Below are 16,292 nucleotides of genomic sequence, written 5' to 3'. Positions count from 1 at the left end.
CTCACTCCGTTGGTGGCTGTCCCTGGACAACCTGTCACGAGGGATGACATTCCGCAGACCAGAGTGGGTCATTGTCACGACCGACGCCAGTCTGATGGGCTGGGGCGCGGTCTGGGGATCCCTGAAAGCTCAGGGTCTTTGGTCTCGGGAAGAATCTCTTCTACCGATAAATATTCTGGAACCGAGAGCGATATTCAATGCTCTCAAGGCTTGGCCTCAGCTAGCGAGGACCAAGTTCATACGGTTTCAATCAGACAACATGACGACTGTTGCGTACATCAACCATCAGGGGGGAACAAGGAGTTCCCTAGCGATGGAAGAAGTGACCAAGATTATTCTATGGGCGGAGTCTCACTCCTGCCACCTGTCTGCTATCCACATCCCGGGAGTGGAAAATTGGGAAGCGGATTTTCTGAGTCGTCAGACATTGCATCCGGGGGAGTGGGAACTCCATCCGGAAATCTTTGCCCAAGTCACTCAACTATGGGGCATTCCAGACATGGATCTGATGGCCTCTCGTCAGAACTTCAAAGTTCCTTGCTACGGGTCCAGATCCAGGGATCCCAAGGCGGCTCTAGTGGATGCACTAGTAGCACCTTGGACCTTCAAACTAGCTTATGTGTTCCCGCCGTTTCCTCTCATCCCCAGGCTGGTAGCCAGGATCAATCAGGAGAGGGCGTCGGTGATCTTGATAGCTCCTGCGTGGCCACGCAGGACTTGGTATGCAGATCTGGTGAATATGTCATCGGCTCCACCTTGGAAGCTACCTTTGAGACGAGACCTTCTTGTTCAGGGTCCGTTCGAACATCCGAATCTGGTTTCACTCCAGCTGACTGCTTGGAGATTGAACGCTTGATTTTATCGAAGCGAGGTTTCTCAGATTCTGTTATCGATACTCTTGTTCAGGCCAGAAAGCCTGTAACTAGAAAGATTTACCACAAAATTTGGAAAAAATATATCTGTTGGTGTGAATCTAAAGGATTCCCTTGGGACAAGGTTAAGATTCCTAGGATTCTATCCTTCCTTCAAGAAGGATTGGAAAAAGGATTATCGGCAAGTTCCCTGAAGGGACAGATTTCTGCCTTGTCGGTGTTACTTCACAAAAAACTGGCAGCTGTGCCAGATGTTCAAGCCTTTGTTCAGGCTCTGGTTAGAATCAAGCCTGTTTACAAACCTTTGACTCCTCCTTGGAGTCTCAATTTAGTTCTTTCAGTTCTTCAGGGGGTTCCGTTTGAACCCTTACATTCCGTTGATATTAAGTTATTATCTTGGAAAGTTTTGTTTTTAGTTGCAATTTCTTCTGCTAGAAGAGTTTCAGAATTATCTGCTCTGCAGTGTTCTCCTCCTTATCTGGTGTTCCATGCAGATAAGGTGGTTTTACGTACTAAACCTGGTTTTCTTCCAAAAGTTGTTTCTAACAAAAACATTAACCAGGAGATTATCGTACCTTCTCTGTGTCCGAAACCAGTTTCAAAGAAGGAACGCTTGTTGCACAATTTGGATGTTGTTCGCGCTCTAAAATTCTATTTAGATGCTACAAAGGATTTTAGACAAACATCTTCCCTGTTTGTTGTTTATTCAGGTAAAAGGAGAGGTCAAAAAGCAACTTCTACCTCTCTCTCTTTTTGGATTAAAAGCATCATCAGATTGGCTTACGAGACTGCCGGACGGCAGCCTCCCGAAAGAATCACGGCTCATTCCACTAGGGCTGTGGCTTCCACATGGGCCTTCAAGAACGAGGCTTCTGTTGATCAGATATGTAGGGCAGCGACTTGGTCTTCACTGCACACTTTTACCAAATTTTACAAGTTTGATACTTTTGCTTCTTCTGAGGCTATTTTTGGGAGAAAGGTTTTGCAAGCCGTGGTGCCTTCCATTTAGGTGACCTGATTTGCTCCCTCCCTTCATCCGTGTCCTAAAGCTTTGGTATTGGTTCCCACAAGTAAGGATGACGCCGTGGACCGGACACACCTATGTTGGAGAAAACAGAATTTATGTTTACCTGATAAATTTCTTTCTCCAACGGTGTGTCCGGTCCACGGCCCGCCCTGGTTTTTTAATCAGGTCTGATAATTTATTTTCTTTAACTACAGTCACCACGGTACCATATGGTTTCTCCTATGCTATTATTCCTCCTTAACGTCGGTCGAATGACTGGGGTAGGCGGAGCCTAGGAGGGATCATGTGACCAGCTTTGCTGGGCTCTTTGCCATTTCCTGTTGGGGAAGAGAATATCCCACAAGTAAGGATGACGCCGTGGACCGGACACACCGTTGGAGAAAGAAATTTATCAGGTAAACATAAATTCTGTTTTCCTCGGCTCGAAGAGTCTCTGAATTATCAGCCTTACATTGTGATTCTCCTTATTTGATTTTTCATTCGGATAAGGTAGTCCTGCGTACTAAACCTGGGTTCTTACCTAAGGTAGTTACTAACAGGAATATCAATCAAGAGATTGTTGTTCCTTCTTTATGCCCAAATCCTTCTTCAAAGAAGGAACGTCTACTGCACAACCTGGATGTAGTCCGTGCTCTAAAATTTTACTTACAGGCAACTAAGGAATTTCGACAAACGTCTTCTCTGTTTGTCATTTACTCTGGGCAGAGGAGAGCATAATTCGTTTAGCTTATGAGACTACTGGACAGCAGCCTCCTGAAAGAATTACAGCTCATTCTACTAGAGCTGTGGCTTCCACTTGGGCCTTCAAGAATGAGGCCTCTGTTGAACAGATTTGCAAGGCTGCAACTTGGTCTACGCTTCATACTTTTTCCAAATTTTACAAATTTGACACTTTTGCTTCATCGGAGGCTATTTTTGGGAGAAAGGTTCTTCAGGCAGTGGTTCCTTCTGTATAAAGAGCCTGCCTATCCCTCCCGTCATCCGTGTACTTTTGCTTTGGTATTGGTATCCCAGAAGTAATGATGACCCGTGGACTGATCACACTTAACAGAAGAAAACATAATTTATGCTTACCTGATAAATTCCTTTCTTCTGTAGTGTGATCAGTCCACGGCCCGCCCTGTTTTTAAGGCAGGTAAATATTTTTTAATTTATACTCCAGTCACCACTTCACCCTTGGCTTTTCCTTTCTCGTTGGTCCTTGGTCGAATGACTGGGAGTGACGTAGAGGGGAGGAGCTATATGCAGCTCTGCTGGGTGAATCCTCTTACACTTCCTGTTGGGGAGGAGTAATATCCCAGAAGTAATGATGACCCGTGGACTGATCACACTACAGAAGAAAGGAATTTATCAGGTAAGCATAAATTATGTTTTCTAACAACCTACCTGGGAAAACAACAACAAATTTGGAAAAACCTACCATAAGCCCCTAGCCTAATAACCCCTAATCTGCTATCCCCCCACATCGCAAACACTAAATAAAAGTATTAACCCCTAAACCGCCATCCCCACAATGCAAACTAGCTAAATAAACTATTAACCCCTAAACTACCATCCTCCCACAACACAAACTACCTAAATAAACTATGAACCCCTAAAACGCCATCCCCACAACACAAAGTAATAAACTAACCACTAAACCCGCTTACCTAACACTCCCTAACAAAAAACAATGAAAATCCAGCACTCAGACCCAAGGTGTGTGCAAGCTGACACAGGATCGCTGCAAAGATCCAAATAGTATCAAATATCTCCAATAAATGCAGCAGCACCACTTCTCATCATCCATAAAAAGTTCCTTTATTAGCACATAGTGGGAGCAGATAGAAAATAGAACAACATTTCGGGTAGTCAACCCTTAGTCATGTTCACATAGTGTTTGTAAAACTTAATCACCCTTAAATAACTATCAGCCAGGTGAGACCACACCTTTCCACTAAATTACTTAAACATACATTTCTCTTAATCTCTGCTGACATCTAGTGGTCTAAACCTATATCAAAAATACAATTTATACAAGAATTTTTTTTTAAAAAAAAGGAGAACAATCACATTTGTTGAAGAGCAGATATCAAAATGTCAAAAGACAATATTTAATACCAGAAAGGGAATTGTACAGTAATAAAATATATATTGCTCTATAAAAATACACTTAAATCCAATTCCCTGTTCATGCCATTGGGGATTAAACAGTCTAATTTATTAATCCAAAATGCCTCACGTTTTTTGAGAAGCAACTCTCTATTGCCACCACATCTAGGGCTCTGTATGTAATCTATTATTTGGAATCTTAATTGTGCAATAGAGTGTCCTTTAGTTAAAAAATGGTGGGCAACTGGGGCCTTTAGGTCTCCTGTCCTAATATTAGATTTATGCTGGACTATTCTGTCCCTCGCTCTCTGGGTCAGCTCTCCAATGTAAATAAGTCCACACGGACACTAAATTAGATATATAACAAAGTTGGCATTACAGTTATAATAACCCTTGATCTTAAATTTCTGTCCCGTAAGGGGGTGGATAAATATATCACCTTTTATCATGTTATTACAACTGGAGCAATTGAGGCAAGGGAAACAACCATTTTTCTCAGAAGTAATGTACCCCAATCTGGATTTCTTTTTTGAGCCAACATCAGCCTTAACAATTTTATCTTTTAAACTAGGGAGTCTAGTATAGGCTGGCATTGGCGGTTGGCGAAATGCTGGTACCCCAGGGTTGCACTCTCTTAAGAAATACCAGTGCTTCCTAATGATCCTTTGTATTTCTGTACTGCAAGTGCTGTACTCAGACACAAATACCATCCTGTCAGGGTCCTTTCTCTTATGGATATTTCCAATCTTGGCCCTTTCATCAGGTAACTGTACCACCTTATCAATTGTCTCCTGAATCAAATCAGGAGGATACCCTCGCTGCACAAACCTAGTACCCATCTCCTGCAATCTCTGTAAAGCCAAAGACTCATCTTTTACTATCCGCTTTACTCTCAGCATTTGACTGTATGGCAAAGATTTCACCAAAGCAGGTGCATGGGCACTAGAAAAGTGTAGGAGACTATTCCTATCAGTATCCTTTCTGAATATATCTGTTTTTAAGAGGGAACCATCCTTATAGATTTTAGTATCAAGAAAGTTAATTGACTCTTCGCTCCAAGACATTGTGAATTTAATACATCCTGATGCCCTGTTTCACTAACAAACTGTTGAAGGGATCCAACGTCACCCCACCAAATGCCAAACATATCATCTATGTAGCGCCACATAGAATAAAAAGTTCATTTTCATATACAAATTTTTCCTCAAAAATATTCATAAAAATATTGGCATAGGTAGGGGCGACGTTGGACCCCATAGCAGTCCCCTGTTTTTGTAAAAAATAAGAATCCTCAAAAAGAAAATAATTGCAGTACAGAATAATTTCCATTAACTCTATAATGAATTGTTGTTGCATGGCAGTGAACCTATTACTTTTACCAATAGCATATTTAATAGAATCTAACGCACTACAGTGTGGTATAGAAGTGTAAAGGCTCACAATGTCCAAACTATACCAAATGCATTTATCCATTTTCCCTGACAGACCTTCAATCTTAGTTAAAAAATCAATAGTATATTTAATATAAGACATAGCCCGAGCTACAAATGGTCTCAACAGTCTATCAAGGTATATGGATATATTAGTGAAGATAGAGTCAAAACCCGCAACTATGGGACGTCCAGGAGGGGTCCCCAAATTTTTATGGACCTTTTGGAGAGTGTAAAGCACTGGTATAGTGTATTCCTCTTTAATAAGATAATTCCTAGTTTCATTATCAATAATCCCATTCTGAAATGCTCTCTGGATGCATCTTTTTATGTCAACTGAAATTTTAGACGAGGTGTCTGATGTAAGTGGCATATATACATCTGTATTAGCTAATTGAGCTTTAATTTCACCAATATAATAACCCCTATCCAAAATAACCGTGGCTCCACCCTTATCAGCTTGTTTGCAAATTAACTCTTTATTGTTACAAAGTGCTTGTAAGGCTTGACCAGCTTCCTTTGACATATTAGGCAAAAAAAACGTTTTCTTATTACAGTATTTTTTCTTTAAATTATCCAAATCGGATTTTACCAATTTTATGAATACATCAACACTTGAATCATAACATGTTGGAACAAATGTACTCTTATTTTTTAACCCCAGACTCCTAATAGCTAATTCATCAATGGTAGAAACATTTTTTGATTGACTTTTAAACCCACAATCAGCATTGGAAAAAAAGGATTTCAACTTAAGGCTTCTATTAAATTTGAAAAGGTAATCTTGCTTGCAAAAGGACAGTCCCTTTTCCAGCACCTTATGTTGGGCATTTGAAAGTTCTACCTTAGAGATGTTCAGCACTAGCGTCTGGTCCCCTGACATGTCTTCCTTGGCGGTGTCTGTGAAAACTGGCTGTGGATCGGTTTTGCAGTGATGCCTCCTACCGCCCCGTCTCCTCCGACATCTGAATCCCCCGATGTGGATTCCATGGTACTGTCAGAGCCGCTGACCGTCTTCTGTGACCTCCGTTCTCGTCGACGAGCCGCACCGGAAGTGACGTTTCTCGAACTTTCGGTCGGGTCCCGGGTCCACCTGTAAACCGCTCCGGTCAGGTAATCATTTTCATCCCGGTTGAATTTAATCCGCTTCTTGTTTTCAAGCTCTTTCTTCAGCTCTGCAATCTTTGTGTTGATTTCCTTCATTGATTTATCGATGTCAAGATCTCCTGCGGACTGTTTGAGGCTTGTCACTACCTCCTTAATTTCCTCCGTCTGGACATCAATGGCCATCTGTAAATACTCAACCGTGAGTACGATTAAATCCAGCGAGCACTTGTTCAGAATCTGTTCAAATTTAGTGCAATATTCTTTGTTGCTTGATAGAAGTGTTGGTCTTGTACTCATCCTTAACCCTCTAGGGATACATTTAATTCTGTAGTACTCTGCCAGAGTAGATGCATGTAATTGATAAGACATATTTCTTTTGGCAAGTCTCTCATAATGATTCATATTGACTTCTGTCTGTGGTGTCCTTAGAAAGTCACGAGAGCCCCTTACCAGGGTAGTGATTCTGGCAGCTTCAACATCTGTGTATGCAAAAACCTTTGCTCCCTGGGAATCCAGTATATCTTCCATGGCAGGGTAGGTGCAAGGATAAATAGCAGTAGATATCCAAAAAACAATGAAAATCCAGCACTCAGACCCAAGGTGTGTGCAAGCTGACACAGGATCACTGCAAAGATCCAAATAGTATCAAATATCTCCAATAAATGCAGCAGCACCACTTCTCATCATCCATAAAAAGTTCCTTTATTAGCACATAGTGGGAGCAGATAGAAAATAGAACAACGTTTTGGGTAGTCAACCCTTAGTCATGTTCACATAGTGTTTGTAAAACTTAATCACCCTTAAATAACTATCAGCCAGGTGAGACCACACCTTTCCACTAAATTACTTAAACATACATTTCTCTTAATCTCTGCTGACATCTAGTGGTCTAAACCTATATCAAAAATACAATTTATTTATACAAGAATTTTTTTTTTTTTAAAAAGGAGAACAATCACATTTGTTGAAGAGCAGATATCAAAATGTCAAAATACAAAATGTAATACCAGAAAGGGAATTGTACAGTAATAAAAAATATATTGCTCTATAAAAATAGACTTAAATCTAATTCCCTGTTCCTAACACTCCCTTACGTAACCCCAATTAAAATACCCATAAATTAAATAAAAACGACACTACCTTAAAATAAATAAAAACTTACCAGTAAAAATAATTAAAATCTAAGCTTACCCTAAAAAGAAAACCCTTACATTAATTAAAAAAGAACTAACATTACCAAAATAAAAAAAACCTACATTATAAAAAAATAAAAAAGTTAACATTTACAAAAAAAATCCTACCATTACAAAAAAATAACAAAACCTACTCTTACAAAAAATACCAAACATAATTGCCAAAAATAAAAAAATGATTCCTATTCAAATACCCCTTAAAAAAAAAAGCCACCCCAAAATAAAATTAAACCCTATTCTAAAAATAAACTACCAATAGCCCTTAAGAGGGCCTTTTGTAGGGCATTGAACTAAAACAAGCAGCTCTTTTGCATAAACAATACAATAACCTCCTAATATTACCCCCCAAAAAAAACTGAATTGCCCTGAAAAGAGCATTTGGATGGAAATTGCCCTTAAAAGGATATATTCAGCTCTTTTGCTTCCCAATTAAAATAAAAACAATCCTTAATCTTAAAAAAAACAAAAACAACTAAGTCTAACCCCAAAATTGGCACTCACCAATGATGGTGGGCGGCGGTCTATCTTTATCCCGGTGTCTGCAGCGAGGTCAGCGGTGATGGAGGTCCTCCTCTTCAGACAGTGGTCCTCTTCATGTGGTCTCCAGCCACACACTGAAGATTGAATGCACGGTACCCATTTTATATAGGGGTACCCTTGCATTCCTATTGGCTGATTTGATTCTTCAAATTTCAAATCAGCCAATAGGATGAAATAGGGGTACCCTTGCATTCCTATTGGCTGATTTGAATTTGAAGAATCAAATCAGCCAATCATAATGCTAGGGTACCCCTATATAAAAGGGAGCTTTGTACTCCATGTGATGTAGGGTAACTGTTTCCTACACTCCATTCATCTTCTCTGTGTACAATAAGTTGCTATGAATTTGACTCAAATAATAAAGGGTGTGGAGCTAGTGATATCATGTTGCCTGTGGCTGGACATTGTAATCAAACATAGGATATAAGCCACTGTACCCAGTGTATTTATAGCAAAATTATGCAGTAGATTTATAGACTGAAACTTTCAGTGTGTTCTGAAATATTTTAGATTTACATTTATTATGGAAAGATATTTGGATCATCATCATAGTAAAAAGAAATGCTCTCTCATGAAATCCTCATGCAATATCACTAACAAATACCATAAAAATAAACATTTCCCAGCTCTGTACAAGTATACAGGTTCCCATTATGTGACTCCATTACACTTTAACACTACAGCAATTATCCTTTAGTAATATTCCATTAACAATGGTTAATTCCAGCTCAAAGCACCACATAGTATAAATAGCAAAGATTAAACATGTCTTACAACTGGTTATTAGACAGTTTTGGGATTCAATAGGAGCCCTAGGATCAGCCCCCTTTTCTCATATCTTAGAATAATTGATAGAATAAAAATAACTGAAGTATTTTATGACAGTGTGCATACTATGTGGTTGTTTCAGTGTATGCTATAATGGATAGTGTAGTATCTCATACTGGTTCTGTCCTAAAAGATTGCAGTACCAGCCAATTCTCCTCTGATCAAATGAAAACTTCAAAACCTGCTCATGTATTGTGTTTTGTTTTATGATCAAATGCATAAATATTTACTTTAGAAATACAGTTATGTTGTCTTAAGAAAAATAAAATGTTTATTTGTAGGAAGAGGGTTTCTTAAAACTGTCTATCAAAAACCTTTTTTTTCCCCCTACCACTATACCCACAGTTGTGTTTAGTACCTTAGTATAGGATCCATTTCATCCATTTTGTCAGACTGAAGCTCTGGTGAGATTTGTACTCCCTCTGATGCAGTTTAAGTCTTCACTAAACGTTAGCAGTCCTTGTTGTGTTCAGTGAACTGCTGTTTTTTAAACTTAGCACTAGCCTGTTGTTTTTGTGATTTCAGCCAATCAGGTAACAGGAGTAGAATGTTGCAGAGAATGAGGCAGGCATGTCATGGTTACGAGCCAGAGTACCCTGTATGTTGCTTTCTTATTTGTGATGTTTTGCACATGGGCATTTACAGGAATATTTCCAAAGGGGGGGAATGTGATGCCCTAAATAATGCAGTAATAATATGTGTATATATTGTAGCAAATAACCTCAAATAAGTGCCACACACTATCACTAACATGGCATAAGAACCTGCCTCGCATTTACGGCTGCAAATACGGTCCCCTATGCAACCAAGTATCTTATTGCACTTATCTGTTGCACCATTGCATTATATACTAAATATTAAATAATCCAAAATATTTCTCAAATCCTTTTCCTCTTTTGAGATTTTCTCATGCCGTCAGACATGGCTGAGAATCTAGCGCAGCGGAGAAGGTAAGTCGCACAGCAATAGGTAGCAAATAATAAATATAGATGTAAATGAATATATATATTTTTATGTGTGTGTATATATACACATATTAACACATAAATATATATATATATATATATATATATATAATGTGTGTATGTGTATATATATATATATATATATATATATATATATGTGTGTGTTAATATGTGCGTGTGTGTTATACAAAATAATATAGAAGTGGCATACATTACGGTCACTTTAAAGAAAGGGATTGCTGCACACAGAGTTCTTAATAAAATTGTCATTTATTAAGTTACAATTTATAGTGAATATATATCATCTACTGGATGCTGCCCAGTAACCCTGAACAGACCAACAAAAAACATACAACATCTAACAAAAAAAATCTAACACCTAAATAAAACAAGTAAAAGTACCCTTTACAGATAAGCATAAACAATGGTGCACAATGAAGTCCTCTTAAGTGATGACCGTAACCAACTGGCTGCACATAAGGTCAGAATTACTTACACAGTTCCCAGAGGATAAGGAGGGCTTGCAAGCCAACGATCCAGAGGTATACCTCTATGTATTTAGCGGCAGCGTTTAAACAAACCGCCATTCAGCTTCAACCCTCAGACATGCCGATTCTTTGGTATGACTTCAGAGGTTGGAGGGTTTGTGGTGTTACACACCTCTCATCTGGTTGGTTTACTTCCAAAACGCCTCCGTCTCATAGGCCGTCATGCCTGTCAGGTGCAGAGCTTGTAAATAGCTTCTATGTGGCTTACTTTCAGTGGGGAAATACTGATGCAGCAAAGTCCAATAAACACAGTTCTGTGTACACATACAGGCCACATTAGAGCAAGTAGTATAACACACTGAGTGCAAACGTCACGCACGTTTCACCCCCACCATAAACTTGTGTGTCAGGGACTTCATCAGGGCATAATCAATCTCCCAAAACCACCACTTTTATAGCACCTGTGTGTGCTCAGGTGATCCACACAGGATTCCCCTTAAGGTGGACTTTACCATTTTAAGGATTTTTTATACTGTATGTATGTGTGTGTGTATATATATATATATATATATATATATATATATATATATATATATATACATATTTAATGCTGATCTGTTTATATGGCGCTCTATCTCACACACTTATAATATTCATACATTAGAGAAAAACCAACGAAAGGTCATATAGAAAGAGAATAAACTTTAATTTACAGAAAGCATTCATATTCCAATTTATAATTTAAGCCAAGTGGAAATCTAGTCCCCAATCTAAATATCCACTTGGCTTCCTTCTGAAGTATAATTTTATTGTTATCACCTTTTCTGGCAAATAATAGCGAGGTTAATGCAGACAATGAGGAAGAATTGAATGTTTACAGTGCTTTTAGGAAACACAGATACTATCTGAATAGACGGTTAAAAATCAATGCAGATAATGCAAGCTTGGCTAATTATATTGAGAAGAAAATTGTTCCTAGAGGTCTTAGGTTTTTATTGGATCCTGGATCAAATACGAGGGAGGATGAAGAGGGTGATTCCTTTGTAGAGGAATGGAATGGGAAGCTCTCCTCGTGGTCCCTTGATTTGATGGATATGATCAAAAGAAATGAGAAAAGGCTAGAAAAAGTGAAAATGGAAGCAGAGTAAGCATTGGAAACGGTTAATAAATTTGAAAGGGACTCTAATTGAATAGGGAAACCAGCGCTAATATAGCAAAACTGAAGAGTGAAATTAAAACTAGGAAATGTTGAAAATTTAGAAATAATAAAGTGTATGTGTACAAGTCACAAAAGGGGTCATATGACTCGGGGACTGATGCCTCAGACTCTTAATCAAATACCTCTCAAAAAAACTCCCTGGTTTAGGCCCAGAGGGAGGTGGAGGGGGAGAAGGGGCAAAAAGAAAATAACTACCTGGGTTACCGATGAGGGAAAGACACAAGACAAACGAGAGGGAGGGGAGAGTAATATGGCCAGTAGAGGTTGAGATCCCCGAGAAGGGGGACACGCAGGGGTTACTAGATAACCCAAAAGATGAAGAACTACAGGTGGTTAACCTATCATCATTCCCCCTGAATTTGGCAAATGTAGATCTCCTGAAGAAAGGATTGTCCTTCTGCCCCTCAGTTAATCTAGACAAAGTTGAGGTTATAAAAGACCTCCATTTGTTTGCTAGGAAGGTTGTCTTGTCCCAAGTAATGAAAAGATCGGATAACACTACCCCTAATGTAACAATAGATGATGAAGAGACAATTATGACTCTTGAGTCATTTCTTGTTGATAATGAGCAAGGGGAGACTCAAGACTCTTATTTGGAAGAAAAAGCTAAAACTCTTAAACCTAAGTCATCATATATGCCATCTCTATCACTTGTTCCAACTGTTAATATCTTTGTGAAACAGGTTGAAAAGGAGGTTCAATCTCTTGGTGAAGGACAAAGGTGTGTAAATTTGAAACCAAGCGAAAGAGGTGCTTAAAAGAACTAAGCACTGCCAAAAATGTAATAATAAAGCCGGCGGACAAGGGTGGCAACCTTGTCCTTATGGATGAATGTCTCTATGTAAATGAGGTAGTGTGCCAACTGAATGACAGATATCAGTATGAGAAGCTAGATGTGAACCACCTGGAAAAAATTCAAAATTCCCTATTCAGACTGTTAAATGACGCAAAAAGTTGAGGCATAATTACCCCAAAAGAGCTTCTTTACTTATATCCTGAACATCCAGTTATGCCAGTATTCTATGTTCTTCCAAAACTGCTCAGAAATATGTGACACTTCCATCCTATGTCAAGGACACATTGGATCTTCTAAGAAGACTTGATGGCATTTGTGTTAGTGAAGCTACGATCCTGGCATCACTGGATGTGGAGGGTTTATACTCTTCAATTCCCCATGAAGTGGGGTTTAAAGCTGTTGAAAGCTTTCTTAACACTAGGGGTCCAGAGTTTATAGAGCACACAGAGTTTGTAGTATCACTATTGAGGTTAATTTTAGAAAATAATGTCTTTATGTTTGATGGTAAAGTATACCATCAACTAAGGGGCACAGCGATGGGGGGCAGTTTGCGCCCCGACCTATGCCTGCTTACACTTAGGGGCCTGGGAGCTCTGTGAGGTCTTTGAGAACTATAGTGATATTGCTGATGAACATATACAGATACAGATGTGGACGATGTGCTCATTCTGTGGGATGGCACAGCCGATTAATTTAAAGACTTTGTTACCATTTTGAATAGCAACAACAGAAATAGCTTTCTTCTACAAGATACGACGAGTCCACGGATTTCATCCTTACTTGTGGGATATTATCCTCCTGCTAACAGGAAGTGGCAAAGAGCACCACAGCAGAGCTGTATATATAGCTCCTCCCTTCCCCTCCACCCCCAGTCATTCTCTTTGCCTGTGTTATACTAGGAAGAGGTAAAGTGAAGTGTTAGTTTTAGTTTCTTCAATCAAGAAGTTTTTTATTTTTAAATGGTACCGGTGTGTACTATTTTCCTCAGGGAGATATGGAAAAAGATTTCTGCCCTGAGGTTGATGATCTTAGCAGACGTAACTAAGATCCATATTGGTTCCTACAGAGTGCTGAAGGTAGTGCAAGAGAAATCTTCAGTGTGGAGAACGGTTGCATGCTACAAGCATTGAGGTATGTTCAGTCTTTTTTTTTTCTGAGGAGACTTGTTATATCAGAATTGGCTGACATTCTATTCCCTGCAAAGGAAGGGGTAAGAAGTAGACCTGTACACAAAGGGTGTTACTTAAAATCCTGTGTTTAACGTTTTTTATTGACATAGTTCTGGGCTGAAGTGCTTATGAAAAGGGACACTGGGAGATGCAGCTTATAGTTTTTTTTTTTTTTTGAGACACAATTATAAGTATGGCTGCAGCATTACTGTGCTGTTTATTTTTGGGGACCACATGGCTTTTCTTTCTAACCGCTTCCCATGCGGTATTACAGATTACTTGTTTGACGTCCATGATGGGCGGGGCCTATTTTCGCGCGCTCAGACGCGCAGTATACTCTGACTGAGAAGGCAGCAGGCATTAGCTCCAGTTAGGCCTAAACTTATGTTCTGATGACCGGATCGTTATAGAGTCGTTTTGCGGTATCCTGAGGGCAGGTAGGCGCCACAGCAGAGGTGCAGGGGTAATTTTTTCAAACAAATTATATTTTTTGCTGTAAATGTCCTGTAAAGGTTAACTTAGCCCTTTGCTCTTAAAGGGACAGTATACACTCATTTTCATGTAACTGCATGTAATAGACACTACTATAAAGAATAAGATGCACAGATATAAAAATCCAGTATAAAATGGTTTAAAAACGTACTTAGAAGCTGTCAGTTTAACTCTGTTGAAAAGGCAGTTGGAAAGCCCACTGCAAGTGGCAAATAAGACACTCCCCCCCTTCCCCCTTCTTTTGCATATGAAAAGACCCTTTACACAAACAGGAGCAAGCTGGAGAAGGTAGCTGACGGTATTCAAATAAAACTTTGGGGCTTGGTTAAGAGTCTGAAAATCAGAGCAATGTTCTTTAAAAATAAGCAAAATTATACATTTTAAAAAAAAAAAAAAACTTTATGGGCTTTATAAATATATCATCTACAAAACATTTATGCAAAGAAAAAATGAGTGTATAATGGCCCTCTAAGGTGCAATAATTTTTGGCCACGTTGAACATGTGCATTTATTCTTATTGCGTTATTTAGCATTTTGAAGCAGTTTTGGGAAACTTGTACGCTTTTTTATTTCTTAAAGGTGCAGTATACTTTTTTGTAAAATCATTGAAATCAATAAATAAAGTGTTTAACGACTATTGTGGTTATTGCTAGTCTGTTCAACATGTCTGACATTGATGATACTAATTGCTCTGTGTGTAGAAGCCATTGTGGAACCCCCGCTTACTTTGTGTACCTCTTGTACTGAAAAGGCCTTACAATGTAAAAAGCATATTTTAGGTAAAGAAAGTGTGCCTAAGGATGATTCTCTGTCTGAAGAGAATCATGATATGCCATCCAATACTCCCCAAGTGTCACAACCTTTAACGCTCACACAAGCGATGCCAAGTACCTCTAGTGCGTCTAATTCCTTTACTCTGCAGGAGATGGCTGCAGTTATGTCAACTACCCTTACAGAGGTATTATCTAAATTACCAGTGTTACAGGGTAAATGCAGTACTTCAGGTATTGATGTGAATACTGAATCCTCTGATGCTTTATTGGCTATTTCCTATGTACCCTCACAGTGTTCTGAGTTGGGGGTTAGGGAATTGCTGTCTGAGGGAGAACATTCAGACCCAGGAAATATGTTACCTCAGACAGATTCGGACATTATGTGCTTTAAATTTAAGCTTGAACACCTCCACCTGTTGCTTAGGGAGGTTTTAGCGACTCTGGATGATTGTGACCCTATTGTAATACCACCAGAGAGATTGTGTAAGATGGACAAATATCTAGAAGTGCCTACTTACACTGATGTTTTTCCGGTTCCTAAAAGAATTTCGGAAATTGTTAAATAGGAATGGGATAGACCAGGTATACCGTTCTCTCCCCCTCCTAATTTTAAGAAAATGTTTCCCATATCAGACACCATTCGGGACTCGTGGCAAACAATCCCTAAGGTGGAGCTATATCTACCCTGTCTAAGCGTACAACTATACCTATTGAGGACAGTTGTGCTTTCAAAGACCCTATGGATAAAAAGCTAGAGGGTCTTCTAAAGAAAGTATTTATTCATCAGGGTTTCCTTTTTACAACCTACGGTTTGCATTGTTCCAGTAACTACTGCAGCAGCTTTTTGGTTTGATGCTCTGAAGGTTGAGACTCATTAGATGACATTTTGGATAGAATTAAGGCTCTCAAGCTAGCTAATTCTTTTATTACTGATGCCGCTTTTCAAATTGCTAAATTAGCAGCGAAAAATGCAGGATTTGCCATCTAGCGCGTAGAGCGTTATGGCTCAAATCTTGGTCTGCTGATGTGTCATCAAAATCTAAGCTTTTAGCTATTCCTTTTAAAGGTAAGACCCTATTCGGGCCTGAGTTAAAGGAAATCATTTCTGACATTACTGGAGGTAAAGACCATACCCTACCTCAGGATAAGTCTTTTAAAATGAGGGGTAAACAAAATAATTTTCGTTCCTTTCGAAACTTTAAAGGAGGACCCTCTGCTTCCTCTTCCTCCACAAAGCAGGAAGGGAATTTTGCCCAATCTAAGTCAGTCTGGAGACCCAACCAGACTTGGAATAAAGGTAAA

At 39.1% G+C, this 16,292-nt stretch overlaps 2 protein-coding genes across 2 annotated transcripts in view; one reads left to right on the top strand and one right to left on the bottom strand.

Moving 5' to 3' along the window:
- Positions 1-5,054, bottom strand: part of LOC128659656 (tubby protein homolog) — a 146,365-nt gene extending 141,311 nt beyond the window's left edge. The window contains exon 1 of the mRNA XM_053713228.1: positions 4,501-5,054. Within this exon, the coding sequence (XP_053569203.1) occupies positions 4,501-5,054 (554 nt within the window). The remainder of the gene's footprint in view (positions 1-4,500) is intronic.
- The window catches only part of ELP2 (elongator acetyltransferase complex subunit 2), a gene marked incomplete in the record, with an annotated part of 749,242 nt that overhangs the window by 291,652 nt on the left and 441,298 nt on the right, over positions 1-16,292 (top strand).

The sequence above is a fragment of the Bombina bombina genome, chromosome 5, assembly GCF_027579735.1.
Source record: "Bombina bombina isolate aBomBom1 chromosome 5, aBomBom1.pri, whole genome shotgun sequence".
Classification (NCBI taxonomy): Eukaryota; Metazoa; Chordata; class Amphibia; order Anura; family Bombinatoridae; genus Bombina; species Bombina bombina.
Note: the sequence above shows the minus strand (reverse complement) of the source record. Positions and strands in the feature narration are given on the sequence as shown.